General features: G+C 44.7%; 1 protein-coding gene across 5 annotated transcripts in view; it reads right to left on the bottom strand.

Annotated features, from left to right (window-relative positions):
* PTDSS2 (phosphatidylserine synthase 2) overlaps positions 1–16,521 on the bottom strand; it is a 77,464-nt gene that overhangs the window by 25,663 nt on the left and 35,280 nt on the right. For 3 of the 5 annotated variants that reach the window (XR_007774378.1, XM_050952889.1, XM_050952890.1), the window contains exons 3-4: positions 15,141–15,223; positions 3,763–3,830 (exon numbers count right to left, since the gene is read on the bottom strand). Coding sequence is in view for 4 of the 5 variants with exons in the window: in XM_050952889.1 (XP_050808846.1) it covers positions 3,763–3,830; positions 15,141–15,223 (151 nt within the window). In the remaining variant the exon portion in view is untranslated. The remainder of the gene's footprint in view (positions 1–3,762; positions 3,831–15,140; positions 15,224–16,521) is intronic. The other 2 variants (XM_050952892.1, XM_050952891.1) reach the window with 1 other exon arrangement.

The raw sequence follows: 16,521 nt of genomic DNA, 5'->3' as shown, positions 1-16,521 counted from the left end.
TGCAGGGGGGTTCGGTGAACGCGAGAGAAAACCGCGGCGAAGCCGGTCTCCTTCCCCGGTTTGCTCTCGCGTTCCCCGAACCCCGAGCAAGCAGGTCTCCTTCCCTGCGGTTTGCAGGGGGGTTCGGGGAACGCGAGAGCAAACCGCGGTGAAGCTGGTTTCCTTCCCCAGTTTGCTCTCACGTTCCCCGAACTCCCCTTGAAGCCGCCCAACAGCGCTGCAGTGTGGCCACATCTAACACCAGTTGCAGCGCTGGTTGCTGTAAGTGTGGCCACTCTGCAGCGCTGGCCCTATACAGCTGTACTAATACAGCTGTAACAACCAGCGCTGCAAAATTGTAGATGTAGACATACCCTAAAATTTCAAGATCAGAAAAAGTCTCTAGTTATGAAATGCAATTAATTCAGCATGTAATACCCTAATAGCCTGCAAAATAAGAACTGTAGACTAAGGGTATGGCTACACTTGAAAGGTCGGAGCGCCAGCGCTGGGAAAGAGCTCTCCCAGCGCTGCACGTAAACCACATCCTCTACGGGTGTAGCTTGCAGAGCTGGGAGCCGTGCTCCCAGTGCTGCGGTACTGATTACACTGAGGCTTTACAGCGCTGTATCTTGCAGCGCTCAGGGGGATGTTTTTTTCACACCCCTGAGCGCGAAAGTTGCAGAGCTGTAAAGTGCCAGTGTAGCCAAGGCCTAACAGAGTAAGATCACAAGTAACAGAAAGACTGACAAGCCTTTCTATTCTGATCACTCTAACATTCCCCTCTGGGCTGAACTATCACCATGTGCATTTCCTGAAGAAAACAACAACCACCCCCTCTCCCCCATGTATTTTGGTTTGTTCAATTTTTGGGGGAGGGAGGCGTGACACTACCCCCCATATTCATCATAGTGGTATGGTTATATGATAATTATCATGCATTTTGTACAAGATGTGTCTTGTCAGGTGTCTAGACTACGTATCTGCATTTCAAATGTGCTTACTCTGGAAAACCCCTACAGCTAGCCTTTCAGGGTATGGCTACACTTGAAACTGCAAAGCGCTGCCGCGGCAGCGCTTTGAAGTGCGAATGTGGTCGCAGCGCCAGCGCTGGGAGAGAGCGCTGGGAGAGAGCTCTCCCAGCGCTGCACATACTCTACATCCTGATGGGGTTTAGCTTGCAGCGCTGGGAGCCGAGCTCCCTGCACTGCGGCACTGTTTACACTGGCGCTTTACAGCACTGAGATACAGCGCTTAGGGGTGTGTTTTTTTCACACTCCTGAGCGAGAAAGTTGCAGCGCTGTAAAGTGCCAGTTGTAGCCAAGGCCACAGATACAATGATGAAGCTAGACAGTGCTAATGCCATCCACAAAGACAATGGAAAAACAGTCTTCCTGTAACCTTTCAGCCAGCCTATAAGTAATGGCTGCGATGACTCCTCAGGATATGCAAAGGCATGTGATCAGACCACATGACACTGAACTCCATTCTGGTACCTGTATTTTTCCACAAACTGGACAGGGAACTGAGTTTGGAACAAAAGGTTCCCGCCATATGGAAAAACTATATAAGGCAGGGAGTGACAACTCGTGGCCTTCCTCCCCAAACAAGAGAACTCCTGGAAACACCTGAGGAACAAAGACTGAACTGGGGGAAGTGCTGGTCCCAGGCTAATGGGATTTCTAGCCTGTGTATGGAGACTTGGGGAGTGCTTATACCATCAGTCAGGGTGAGAGATTACTGACTCAAATCCTGGCCAGTATTTTAGGCTTAATTTGCTGTTTTTTGTTTAATTTCCTAGGTAACCTGCTTTGATCTGTTTGTTATCACTTATAATTAGCGCAGAGAGGCACAGCGGTTCCCATGGCTCCCAGACTGCACCCTGGGAGGCAACCTCCTATCACAGATGGGATGCAAATTGAGTAAGACTGAAAAAATAGATATCCATGATATCAAGCTGGGAAGGGTTGCAAGTATTTTGGAGGATAGGATTAAAATTCAAAATGACCTGGACAAAATGGAGAAATGGTCTGAAGGATGAAATTCAATAAGGACAAATACAACATACTTCACTTAGGAAGAAACAATCAATCAGCTGAACACATACAAAATGGGAATGACTGCCTAGGAAGCAATATTGCTGAAATGGATCTGGGGGTCATAGTGGATCACAAGTTAAATATGAATCAACAGTGTAATACTGTTGCAAAAAAAAAAAAAAAAAAAAAAAGCAAACAACATTCTGGGATGTATTAGCAAGAGTGTTGTAAGCAAGACCCAAGAAGTAATTCTGCTCTACTCCACACTGATTAGGCCTCAACTGGAGCATTGTGTCCAGTTCCAGGTGCCACGTTTCAGGGAAGATGTGGAAAAATTGGGGAAAGTGCAGAGAAGAGCAACAAAAATGATTAATGGTCAAAAAAATGTGACCTATGAGGGAAGACTGAAAAAATTGGGCGCATTTAGTCTGGAGAAGAGGGGGCATCATAACAGTTTTCAAGTACATAAAAGTTTGTTACAAGGAGGCAGGAGAAAAACTGTTCTCCTTAACATTTGATAGCAAGACAAGAAAGCAATGGGCTTAAATTGCAGCAAGGGCAGTTTGGACATTAGGAAAAATTTCTTAACCATCAGGGTGTTTAAGCACTGGAATAAAATTCTTAGAGAGGTTGTGGAATCTCCATCATTGGAGATTTTTAAGAGCAGGTGAGACAAACACCTGTCAGCAATGGTCTAGATAATACTTAGTCCCGCCATGAGTGCTGGAGACTGGACTAGATGACCTCTCAAGGTCCCTTCCAGTCCTATGATTCTACAAGTCATCAGCAAATTAATTACGTGTGATGGGAATTGTTTGATGGTACATGAATTCCTCTTTCTGCTAATGACTTAAGTCTCCTTAAGACTTAAGCACTCAGACCTCATTTGCAGTTGCTCCTTACAACGGTGGATGTATATATCAGGTATTTTATTTTTAATGGAAGAAATATTTCCTTAGCAACTTTCATCCAAGATACAGAATGTACTTCACAAATATTAAGCCTTGTGAGGCAGTTAATTTTCATGTCAATTTTACAGAGGAGTGAACTGAGAGCTAATGTGACTTGCCCAAACTCAAATAGCAAGTCTGTGGTAGTGCAAAAAAAAAAAAAGAAAGCAAGAGTATGTCTGCACTGCACACTAGCCCAGGCTCCAATTCAGGTTTTTAACCCAAGCCCCACTTGCATCCAAACACAAATCAGGAGAGCAAGCATTAAGGACCCAGGGTCCTAGGACCTGCTAGGAGGTAGGGTCTGAGCCCAAGTCCAATTGGGAGTCAGGTCTTGAGCTGTGTGAATGCAGCTCAACCTGCAGACCTGAGTCGTAAGGTCTGTGCAGTGCAGTATGACTGCGTTAGCACAGCTGAGAGACCTGGGTCCACAAATTGTAAACCTAGGTTTACAATGCAGCATGCTCAAGCAAGGGCTTGGAAACACCGAGTCTGCAGGCCCAGGCCTCATAGACCTTGACTTAGCATGCAGTATAGACATATCCCAAGAGTACCGTCTCCCAGTCTTCTGATGCAGCCACCAGAGAACACTGCCACCTCACCATCTCTGGCTAAAGGAAACAGCATCTTGATGAGGCTTTCAACTAGCCTAGGGTTTGAACTACATGCGATGGAGAAATGGGAAAGGGGTATATTTAAGTAGTTTTACCACCTCTCCTTCATACCAGCAAAGAACTTCCATACTCAGAGCAAGACCCCAGTTGTTATGAAGTGTCAATTCTTAAGTTCCTTACCTGGAAGAGTATAAAGATGAGGAAGAGCTCATACACAACGCTGACACACAGCCAAAACCTCCAATAAGCTATAGAAACAAACAGGATGTTAGCAAGGCTTCTGGCAAAATATCAATTGGCAATTTGTTTATCAGTAGCATGATTAAAAACCATTTCACACAGAACACTCTTTGCTCCTCCACTAAGAAATACTAATGCAAAACAGTGAAGTAAGGAGCTTCCAATAAGCTTCCCAAATGGTGCAAGTCTATTCAGGCAACATTTAAACAGCCCATTAAATCAATCCACTTGCAGAACTTGTGTGATCTCCCAGAGCCATTGATATGCAAGATCATGCTCTTCTACATCTTTTCATCGGGGTCCACAAGAATGCATCACAATTCAGCAAACTTTTAATGCACATGTTTAAGAGATAAGGCAAAAAAAAGCTGAATTACATTTCTCTTGCAGGACTTTCCCTATGAAAGATTTCTCAAGTTCCCCACCACACTTTATGACGACTGCTTAAAGCAAATCTGTTGCTTACTGAACTAATCCCATCTCCTCCTCCACTTCCTGATGTTACCTGACTCTTCAGCTTTACTTTTTATCCCATGCCTAGTACACCTTGGCAGACCTCTTTTTGGACACCAAAAATTGCTGTCCCATGGCAGTCCCAATTCTTTAAGATCCCTAAACAATATTGCTGCTTTCATTTTCAGAAGCCTATCCTCCTCTGTGTGGAATGCTACATTTTCTTAAAGGACAGCAAATGGCATTTTTCAAAGTTTACTATTCAAACGGTACGACAAGGAGGTTAAGAAAAAAAAGCAAAGAGTTTAACAGTAACTACACGACAAGATCTATAGAGACAATGTAAACTATTGGAAGTTAGCTAACCTGTTTGAGAATGAGGTCTTAACCTCAGACAACATGTTTCTATAAAATACCATTATGATGCTGTATGATTGAAGATGTTCATTTGTATCATTGTTGCTACCACTGTTATACAAAGCATATCATGTAAGGTGTCAATGGAAAGGTTACAGTCCGGCAACACCCATTTTTTCATGTTCTCTGTGTATATATACACATCTTCCTACTGTATTTGTAACTGCATGCATCTGATGAAGTGTGTTTCAGCCCACGAAAGCTTATGCCCAAACCTTAGTCTCTAAGGTGCCACAGGTACTCCTCGTTCTTTAACCTGGTTAAATCCATGTATCATCACTCAGGGGTTCTCAAACTGGGGGTCGGGACCCCTCAGGGGGTCATGAGGTTATTACATGGGGGGGTCGCGAGCTGTCAACCTCCACTCCAAACCTTGCTTGCCCCCAGCCTTTATAATGGTGTTAAATATATTAAAAAGTGTGTTTAATTTATTAGGGGGGGGATCACACGCAGAGGCTTGCTGTGTGAAAGGAGTCACCAGTAAAAAAGTTTGAGACCCACTACTCTATCTGAAGTTATGAATATTGACTATATATTTGCATTTCAAATGGGTTTGTTCTTCAAGGTAGTTTACAACTACTCTTGCCAGCCCATTGTGAATGAACTATTCAAGCTTGATGGGCCATTAAGAATCAACTCTTCAGATAGCTCTTCCTGAGGAGGCTTCAGATAGCAAGGAGCCAATGGCCACCCCCGGTGATTCAGCAAAACATGTATAAGGGCATGTGATGTGGACATGTGATCCCTGACTCCATCTTTGTCAGTAACTTTCCATACACAGAGTCTATGGGCATTGTTTGGGACAATAACTTTCCATGCATATGGTAGAGGATATAAAAGAAACCAGAGTCATCTCCGTTTTGCCTCATTTCTGCTCCAATTCTCTGGGCTATGGATTTACAACTAAAAGGAGCATTTTGGACAACCGACTGAGGATCTTCCAATCTTTGGACGTTACCAGAGAGAGTTTTTACAAGCTAGCAGATTATTCCATCACTGCTACAAAGCTGATCTAAGGACTTTGCAGTCTTTGTAAGTATATGATTTAACTATTTATATTCCATTCTTTTCTTAATAAATTCTTAGTTCATTTATTAAGGATTGGCTGACAGCATGATATTTGGGTAAGGTCTGAAATATATACCGACCTGGGTGTAAGTCTGATCCTTTGGGACTGGTAGAACCTCACATATAGTGAATTGGATTTTCAATGACTTCTCACTATATTAGACCAGTTTGTCTGGAAGGGAACTAACTGGAACGCCTAAAGGGGACTATGTTTGGCTCCTTGTTAACCGATGTGGCGTTACAGAAACTTGTTACTAGTTTGGTAAATCTAATTATAGAATAAACCACCAGGTTTTGGGATGTGCCTGCCCTGTTTCTTGAAGTCTGCTCTGAGTGTGGAACTCTCAGTGTGGTCCATCCTAGACAACTGGTAACAACTGTTCCTTTGTGTTCCACCCTCCTTGTGTCCCCTTCCATCAACAGTCACCTTCCCACAACCAGTATGACGTTGGAGTCCCATCCAAGCAAAAAAGTACACAAATAAAAGAGTATCTTTGGCACTTCTGGCTCCCTGCTCTGCCAATCCCACCTCTGACTTCAAGTCCTTAACACTCCAGCAATAGGTCCGTCTGCCTCTCATGGAGCCAACCTTTGTGGGTGCCCTGGGCAACCTCTCAGGGCCTGGATCCTATCCTAATTCATTCCTCTTCTTTTCTCAAGATCTACACAAGTGAAATTTAGGAGACAGAAATGGGGCATAAAGAGATAGGGGCCCCAGACTGTTTTTATGTTTGTACAGCATATATCACAATGGGATCCTGGTCTGTGATTAGGGCTCCTTGGTGCCGTTGCAATACAAATAAATAATAAAATCAAACCCCTGGATTGGAATGTCAACTCCCTTTAACAGTCAGAGCCAGACACCTTGAACCTAAACACTTGGGAGCTTGCAATCTGTATGTGAACTCTCCCGTATGTCAAGAACTTGGATTAGGGCCATTAGAAAGTTCCATGCTGTGAATTGTGATCCAGAGTTTTGGCTTAGCCCACCTCTATGGCGAAGCATCCATTAGAGGAGATAAACACCTCAGGGTAAGCTCCAAGTAGTATGTGACCAATTCACCTAACCATGTCCACTGGTTTACATAATGGGGAGCAGTTAAAAGAACTTTTGATTTGGGATTGGATAACACCCAGGTCCTCCAATCAGTAATCATTCCTCTCAAGAACCCTGCCTTTCCAGGGCTACCCCTGGATATTTGGCCTGACTGGTTCTGGGCAAACGGGACTCTCTACAAGAGAATCAGCATTCAAATGGTCAAGTGGAGAGAATTAGCTGTTGCATGTCTGGGACATCATTTCCTCAATTTCCACTAGTTTTTTTTCATGGTTAGTCCTTAGTTCTAGTGAAGGCAAGTAAACAATTCTAATATTACAAATCAGACACTAAAAACCCTATGGAAAAAAGGAAACCAGGAGGAACTTTGACACAAATACACAGATTTTGTATAAGAGTTGCTCATCAGTGCTTCACTGGACAATGACTGGATTTTTAGAAGAACACACACTATTATTTTAAATAGGATTACATGCACTCTGCAAATCAATAAGGAAAAAATATCAAATAATAGTCCTACCAACCTTGACAGTATTTCCTTACAGAATAAATGGCTGCTTTGCGTGCTGTTTTTTTAAGACTGAATTGAGCAAAGCAAACCTATCACAGGGCTAAAAATGTTTATTTTCTAACAGACTGCTCCTAACACCATCTTAAAAATAGCTTCAGATGTGAGAGGCTGTGATCATTTTCAGCAAAACTGCCAAATAAATCTTCTCAGGATGGCCTACTTTGCATGTTGGGGACAAACAGTAGCTCTGACCTGGATAACTGGGAGTTCAGAGCTTCTACTTCGTAACTTCCAAACTCAGACTGAAGATTAACTTTGATAGTTTTATTTACAAGTTTACTAACAGAGAGAAAATATGTTCCTGGAATAACCAGCTAAGAGAAATGCACAACACACAAGCAGGGCCAGCACTACCGTTTAGGCAGCCTAGGCAATCGCCTAGGGTGCCAGGATTATTCGGGGGGCGGCATTTTGCCGGGGTGGGCGGCAGGCGGCTCTGGTGGAGCTGCCGCAGGCATGCCTGCGGAGGATCTGTTAGTCCGCGGCTCCAGTAGAGCTGCCGCAGTCATGCCTGCAGACGGTCGGTTGCTCGCGCGGCTCCAGTAGACCGCCTGCAGGCATGACTGCGGCAGCTCCATTGGAGCTGCGGACCAACGGACCCTCCGCAGGAATGACTGCGGCAGCTCCACCGGAGCCGTGGGATCAGCGCGGGGGGCGACGAAATGGCCGTTTGCCTAGGGCGCAAGAAACCCTAGCGCCAGTCCTGCACAGAAGTAGCGCATACAGATTACCAAACTAGCATTTTAATAATAACCACGGGATTTGTCCAAACTTACTCATGTTGCCCTTTTTCTCAGTCATGCAACACTATGAGACTATGCAACACTATGCAACCTTATTAGAGCATCTTCCCTCAAGGAAACACACTAACGTGCAATGTAATTTGTACAGTGCAGGTTGCTTTGTTCTTGCTTACTATTGCTGGTTCCCCTTCAACAACTGTCAGTGTCTCCTCACTAGTCTGACATTCCCAAGCTTGACAGCCCTTGGGAAAGGAACAGAATACCAAGATACCTATCCAATTTTTGTTTCTGGGCATTAGTAAGCAAGATCAATTCCGGGATAGTTTTCGAGAGGCCTATATCAAGAGTTGGCTCCCTTCAATTAATGCCTTTGAATGCTTCCAAGTTAGAAGAATCTCAGATTGAAAGATATCAATTGCAAGTTTTATTCCAAGCACCAAGGCTTTTTGCCTCAAGCATCTAGACTATAAATACTACCCGACCCAATATGGGATCAATGCTTTGTCAGAAGCTGGATTTGGATTTTGCTAAATGGAAAGTCTAGGGGAGGAAGATGCTAGTGGAACCAGTCAGGTTGCTGTTAAGCTATTTGACAGATTTGTGAAGCATTAAAAAGGAAGCCTCCTACCTCTTTTTTCTTTCAGTTAATATACATACCCTGTGAAGACTAGCATAAATCCCTCATGCCCAAGCCAGAAAGTGAGAAATGTCTGGACTCTGATTTCTGAGTACGAGTGTCTGCTTCAAGTCCTCACCATACCAATTACAGCTAGACAGCTCTTTATAAGATCGGTATACAACTAAACTCAAAGCCCATACTCAGCAGTTATCAACGGTTCACTGTCAAACTGAGAGGACATATCTAGTGAGATCCTGCAGGGCTCTGTCCTGGGTCCATTTTATTCAATATTTTCATTAATGACTTGGATAAAGGAGGGCAGGGTATGCTTATAAAATTTATTGATGGCACCGGAAGTGCTACCCACTTTGGAAGACAGGATTGGAATTAAAAATTACCTTGACAAATTGAAGAACTGGTCTGAAAATCAACAAGATGAAATTCAGTAAAGACAAGTACAAAGTACTACATTTAGGAAGGAAAATCAAATGCACAGCTACTAAATGGAGAATAACTGGCTAGGCGGTAGTACTGCTGAAAAGGATTTGGGGGTTATAGTGGATCACAAACTGAACATGAGTGAACAATGTGATGCAGTTGCACCCCAGAACGTTAGCTTTTCCTGTATTAACAGGAGTGTCATATGTAAGACATGAAAGGTAACTGTTCTGCTCCACTCAGCGCTGGTGAGGCCTCAGCTGGAGTAAGTACTGTATCTCATTCTGGGCATGATAAGAAACGTATGGATAAAGCAGAGAGAGTCCAGAGGAGAGCAACAAAAATGATAAAAGGTTTAGAAAACCAGACCAATGAGGGAAGGTTAATAAAGGAAGGCATATCACAGCTATCTACCTTTCCCAGACCTGAAGTAGAGCACTGTGGAGCTCAAAAGCTTGTCGCTCTCACCAACAGAAATTGCTCCAATAAAATATTTTAACTCACCCACCTTGTCTCTCTAAAATTCTGGGACCGACACGGCTACACCACCACTGGAAACAGAATACTGAAGAGTTTCATCATGGGACACTGGGCTACAAGATAGATCATTTCCCCCAAATCTGGTTAGTAGCAAGTGTCATAGGTTTCACCTCCACTCTGAACTTTAGGGTACAGATGTGGGGATCTGCATGAGAATCCCTAAGCTTAATTACCAGCTTAGATCAGTATGCTGCCACCACCAAATCGTTTAAAACAGCTGTTTATGAGTTATTTGGGAAACACTGTCTTCCTCCCCAAAATCTCTCCCTCCCAAGTACTGTAACCTTTCCCTGAGTAACCTTGAGAGACTTCTCCACCAATTTCCTGATGAACACCGATCCAAACCCCTTGGATCTTAAAACAAGGAAAAAAATCAATCAGGTTCTTAAACAGAAGACTTTTAATTAAGGAAAAGGGGTAAAAGAAATACTTCTGAGAGATTAGCATGCAAACTACTCTCTCAGACAACAGATTCAAAAACACAGAGGATGTTCCCCTGGGCAAAAACCTTAGTTACACAAAAGAAAACCCAATTTGATTATCCCTCTAATCCAGAAAGAAAGTCACAAAAGGAAATAAACATAAGCTAATTCATTCTCTCTCTAATACCCACTACCCTGGTTGATTCCTGGATCTTTTCACTCCGGCACAGACTTAATGAATAGAACAAAGGAAGAACTTTCCTCCTTCCTCTTGAAACATCTTGTCCCTCCATTAGTTCCTCTGGTCAGGTGTCAGCTAGGCTAGGTGAAATTCTTAACCCTTAACTGTCTGTTTATGATAGCAAGATTTAAAACATAACCCATAAAGGAAGTGGTATATACCAGCAAGCCATGTGTAGCTCAGGGGCAGGCAACCTATGGCACGCGAGCTCATTTTCACTGCCCAGGTCCTAGCCACCGGTCCGGGGGGCTGAGCATTTTAATTTTAAATGAAGCTAATTAAACTTTTTAAAAACCTTGTTTACTTTATATACAACAGTTTAGTTTTCTATTATAGACTTAGAGAAAGAGACTTTCTAAAAACATTAAAATGTATTACCGGCACGCCAAACCTTATTGGAGTGTATACATGAAGACTCGGCACACCACTTCTGAAAGGTTGCCGACCCCTGCTGTAGCTCTTTTCGGATAATGAGACACTTCTCCAGGGATAACGGAATCATGAAATGGGGGTCACTGAAGACTCATTTTCTTATTAGCACCCCACCAATAAACTTACTATTCCATATCTACCAGTGTTCACTCTCTAATTACAAATATCTCCCATGGTGAACTAAATAATAATTGGAGATATACCTATCTCCTAGAACTGGAAGGGACCTTGAAAGGTCATCGAGTCCAGCCCCCTGCCTTCAGTAGCAGGACCAATTTTTGCCCCAGATCCCTAAGTGATCCCCTCAAGGGTTGAACTCACAACCCTGGGTTTAGCAGGCCAATGCTCAAACCACTGAGTATCCCTCCCCCCCAACTGCAACATCATGCACCTTCATGCCTGCAAGAGCCTCCCCATCCATGAGGAGGCTGGAGGCTAACACACTCTCCTCCTAAAGGAACACGCAGTTGCCTCCAGCAGGCCCTAGAGTACACGCTATGCTGGGGAACTAGCCTAGAACAAGATAACCACTCATTCATTCATTCATAAAATGGTCCTTTTTTCCTCCTCTACACACATCAGCAGGCAGCCTACTTTTGAATTCCAGATATGAGTGTAAATATTTGCCCACCTCATGTTAACGTCTTAGTTGCAGTAAACTTTTTGGCTTGAGGGCTGCATCAGGTTTCCAAAATTGTATGGAGGGCCAGTTAGGGGAGGCTATGCCTCTCCAAATACCCAGGTGTGGCCTGGCCCCCACCCCCTATCTGACTCCCCCCCGCTTCTTGCCCCCTGATGGCACCCCCTGAACTCCTGCCCCATCCAACCCCCCCCCCGTTCCCTGACAGCCCCCCTGGGACCCCTGCCCAATCCACCCCCCTGCTCTCTGTCCCGACCACCCGCAGAACCCCACTCCAGATTGCCCCCTGCCGCACCATCAAACCCCTCCTCTCATTCATGACTGCCCCCCCCGGGACTCTTGCCCCCTTTCAACTCCCCTGTTCTCCACCCTCTGACTGTCCTGACCCCTATCCACACCTCTGCCCTTGACACACACACCCTCAAACTCCCCTGTCCTCTATCCAACCCCCCACTGCTCCCTGCCCCCTTACCGCGCTGCCTGGAGCACCGGTGGCGGCGGCACTACAGTCGTGCCACTGCAGGCCACGGCTCTACAGCTGTGCTGCCCCAGGAGGTCGCAGCCCAGAGCATTGTGTCGGCAGTGCAGTGAGTTGAGGCTGCAGAGGAGGGGGGACAGCAGGGGTGGGGCCAGGGGCTAGCCTCCTGTACCAGGAGCTCAGGGGCCGGACAGGAGGGTCCCGCGGGCCATAGTTCGCCCACCTCTGCGTTAACACATTCAGATTACAATACTGTAAAATGTTTTTAGACAGACTACTTTGAGAAGGAACATGCATAGAGAAAAGAATGCTCAACAGCTCTAGTAAAAGTAGCTCTAGCTGAGAGCATAAAAGCTTTTTTGAGATATGCAGGGCATAATCTTTGTAAATTAGTCTATTCGGGCCTTATCTTGACTTTGAGTGTGTGCTCCCTGGGCTGTTGAACAATTAGTCTGGATATTAATATGACCATTGTTCAAATGATGAAATTCACATAGAAGGTTCCTTAGCCACCGTTTCATAGATCTTTCACCAGAATCAAAACTACAAGCTTCAGTATAAAACTCTCCTGCTTTCAACTGTCTATAGTTTATAAAAGGTAGAAGACATTTCTAGATTCTATAGAGCTGAAAACTGTATGGAGCATATCTCCAAGAACATCTCTGAAGTCCTTAAAGGCAACAAGATCTTTCATAAACAGAATAAAAAATGAAGAATTGCCATGCAGTAGGCTGCCTAGAAAGTGTAGCTTTAAACTTAAAACAGTTCAAGTTAACTGCCGTATTTCTTCAATTGTTTCCTTGCAGAAAGCAACCTTCAACTGTCTCTCTCCAAGAATTCTTTTTAACCTGCCTGTCATTCCCAGCATAAAGTGGGTAGGGATAGCTCAGTAGTTTGAGCATTGGCCTGCTAAACTCAGGGTTGTGAGCTCAATCCTTGAGGGGGCCATTCAGGGATCTGAGGCAAAACTCTGTCTGGGCACTAGTCCTGCTTTGAGCAGGGGGTTGGACTAGATGACCTCCTGAGGTCCCTTCCAACCCTGATATTTTATGATTCCATGATTCTAAAAGGTTAGGATGAAATCATGAGAAATGCTTCAGTTACAGTTTTCTTTAAGTGTTGGGGCCATTGCTCTCAAGTTGAATATGCAAGTCTATACAACTGTCCCCATTCTTATAAACTATCATTACCAACCTGTAAAAATAGCCAGGAAAAAGGAAAGAATCAGCAGCAAGAAGTTTGATTACTTCCACAGTTCAGATTCAACACATCGAAGTTTTATGTTGCTGTTTTATAAAGACTCCCTGAAGTCCTACAGCACAAACTTCATCAATGGGGCAGAAATCTTGCACAGAAAGTAAAATAAAGGCCCTCTTGTAATTTGTCAGATTACTTGTAACAACGGTCCCATAACCAAATAAATTGTTTACATCTGTGTCAACTAAGGAGCAGAAGCAGAAGTATAGTCCAGTTACATACCAAAATGGAATTTTATATAGGTAAGGTGAAGCTGAGGTTTAAGGGATGATTTGATTACCTCCTCCAAACTCGGGACCATGTGAGCCTTTTTGCTAACAATGTGAAATGCAGACCAGGGACACCTGGGTAAATCCCATGCAACAAGCTGATTTTAAAAGCAAATAGTGCATATTATGCATGCAGTTTAGAGTAACTGTTATTCCCCTTTTTAGGGGGTTGTTTTCAGACAACAGAAAGAGGGAATGTTTAGGGCTGCCATCTGGCAAGGATCCCAAAATTCCTTTTAAGTGTCCAATTGATAGATAGGGGAAGTAGTCTTGGAAATACCTGTTGTGTATAAATAAAGGAAAGGTCTTACAGTATGAGGCCATGTCTACATCTAAAATTTTGCAGCGCTGGTTGTTACAGCTGTATTAGTACAGCTGTATAGGGCCAGCGCTGCAGAGTGGCCACACTTACAGCAACCAGCGCTGCAAGTGGTGTTAGATGTGGCCACACTGCAGCGCTGTTGGGCGGCTTCAAGGGAGGTTCGGGGAACGCGAGAGCAAACCACGGGGAAGCTGGTCTCCTTTCCCGGTTTGCTCTCTCGTTCCCCGAACCCCCGAGCAAGCAGGTCTCCTTCCCTGCGGTTTGCAGGGTGGTTCGGCGAACGCGAGAGCAAACCGGGAAAGGAGACCAGCTTCGCCGCGGTTTGCTCTCGCGTTCCTCGAACAAGCAGGTCTCCTTCCCTGCGGTTTGCAGGGTGGTTCGGCGAACGCGAGAGCAAACCGCGGCGAAGCTGGTCTCCTTCCCCGGTTTGCTCTCGCGTTCGCCGAACCACCCAGCAAACCGCAGGGAAGGAGACCTGCTTGCTCGGGGGTTCGGGGAACGCGAGAGCAAACCGGGAAAGGAGACCAGCTTCGCCGCGGTTTGCTCTCGCGTTCCCGGAACCCCACTGCAAACCGCAGGGAAGGAGACCTGCTTGCTCGGGGGTTCGGGGAACGCGAGAGCAAACCGGGGAAGGAGACCAGCTTCGCCGCGGTTTGCTCTCGCGTTCCCCGAACCACCCAGCAAACCGCAGGGAAGGAGACCTGCTTGCACGGGAGTTCGGGGAACGCGAGAGCAAACCGGGGAAGGAGACCAGCTTCGCCGCGGTTTGCTCTCGCGTTCACCGAACCACCCTGCAAACCGCAGGGAAGGAGACCTGCTTGCTCGGGGTTCGGGGAACGCGAGAGCAAGCCGGGGAAGGAGACCAGCTTGATTACCAGAGGCTTCCTCAGGTATGCTGGGATACCTGCTTATTCCACGGAGGTCAAGAAAAGCGCTGGTAAGTGTCTATACTTGATTACCAGCGCTGGATCACCAGCGCTGGATCCTCTACACCCGAGACAAAACGGGAGTACGGCCAGCGCTGCAAACAGGGAGTTGCAGCGCTGGTGGTGCCCTGCAGATGTGTACACCTCCTAAGTTGCAGCGCTGTAACTCCCTCACCAGCGCTGCAACTTTCTGATGTAGACAAGCCCTAAGACAGAAGCTGTGGGATTAAGATTACTGGGTATCTGCATCATGTTATTGAATTCACATTGCATATAAAAGGAAGTATGCCATAAAACAAAGTTACGAACACTCACATTTACATCCAATCATATAAACTTAGAGGCTATTTATGATATGGGAAAATTACTTCTACAGAGTTAGCGATTTCTTAGACACTCGAAAAAAGTTAAATGATTTAAATTACCTGGATGTGGTCTTGAAAATGGTCCATCTTTAGCTTGAGTGACTCCAAAACATAAGAAAACCAAAATACTGGCAACAATACCTCTGAAAATAAAGAACAAACTACTCAATATATATTTGCTTCACCAACCCACTCCAATAAAGAAAATCATGACAAAAAATCTCAGTTTAAATTCTTAAAAGTCTAGAACATCTTGTCTCTTTATAATAGTGTAATTCCCCAGATCAGTTATAATTTCCAGCGAGATGCAGGTTTCATCTTTTGCAGTTTTTGTTACAGGGGAAACTGGTACTAACCCACATATTTAGGTTTCCCAGCACTGCATAATACTATCCATTATAAAAGATTCATGACTTTTTCTGAAGGTCTTTGAAATTCAGTAGGGAGAAAGTCCTTGGGCTAGAGAATTGTTTTCTTTGTTCCATTAAATTCCATTCAGGTTTTGCTGAGCTATAAATGGTTGAAAATAATCATTTTCCTTCTCACTTGTGTTGCCTAGGAATACGTTAGCCAAAATAACTGAACATGAATATTCTAAGGGTACGTCCATACTACCTGCTGGATCCGCGGGTAGTGTTCAGTGTATCAGGGATCGATTTATCGCGTCTCGTCTGGATGTGATAAATCAATCCCCAAATCGATGCCCGTACTCCACCTCGGCAGAAGAAGTAAGCATAGTCGACAGGGGAGCCGCAGCAGACAACTTGCCGCGGTGAGGATGGCCAGGTAAGTTGAACTAATATACTTCGACTTCAGCTACACAATAGCATAGCTGAAGTTGCGTATCTAAGTTTGAACCTCCCTCCGCTAGTGTAGCCCAGGCCTAAGATCATGTCCATTCAGCTGCCAAATCAACAACAGACGCTGCATCGGAACACCAGGAAACTGCTCGAGCAGCCATACTGGGGGAGAGACAGGCCAGTCTTCCCCTGACTACCCCATAGACCTGGCATCTGGTCCTAGTGCCCCAATCCCACCTCCCAGATACCAGCTTTCTCCTGCTGCCAGCTAGTGTTAGTCTTATAGCCCCTGTGGTAGACATTTGTGCTTCAATGTGAAAGGTGCAGTTTCAAACTCTGCTGATTATTTATGATGGGAGATTGTTACAGGGGGTAAAGAACAAAACTTGTTTTAAAAAAAACTAGGGAACTGCATGCAGAAAACATTAAAAGGACATTCTTTAGGTTGCAAATGCTTCGAAACTTAGGAATTGCCAGATTTAAGGTTGCGTGTGCTTTGGAAAAAGATGTGAAGATTCACTAAATGGTCAAATTGAGACTCTCACGTAACCTTTCGTAATGCTTGTATTCTTGCCTATCCATGCTGCTTAATATATTTCTTCTACAATGCAAATTAAATGCAGCCTGCTTTTTTAATTAAA

This window comes from Gopherus flavomarginatus, chromosome 5, assembly GCF_025201925.1.
Source record: "Gopherus flavomarginatus isolate rGopFla2 chromosome 5, rGopFla2.mat.asm, whole genome shotgun sequence".
In the NCBI taxonomy this organism is placed as follows: Eukaryota; Metazoa; Chordata; order Testudines; family Testudinidae; genus Gopherus; species Gopherus flavomarginatus.
The sequence above is the reverse complement of the archived record's forward strand: the minus strand, read 5'-3'. Positions and strand labels throughout refer to the sequence as shown.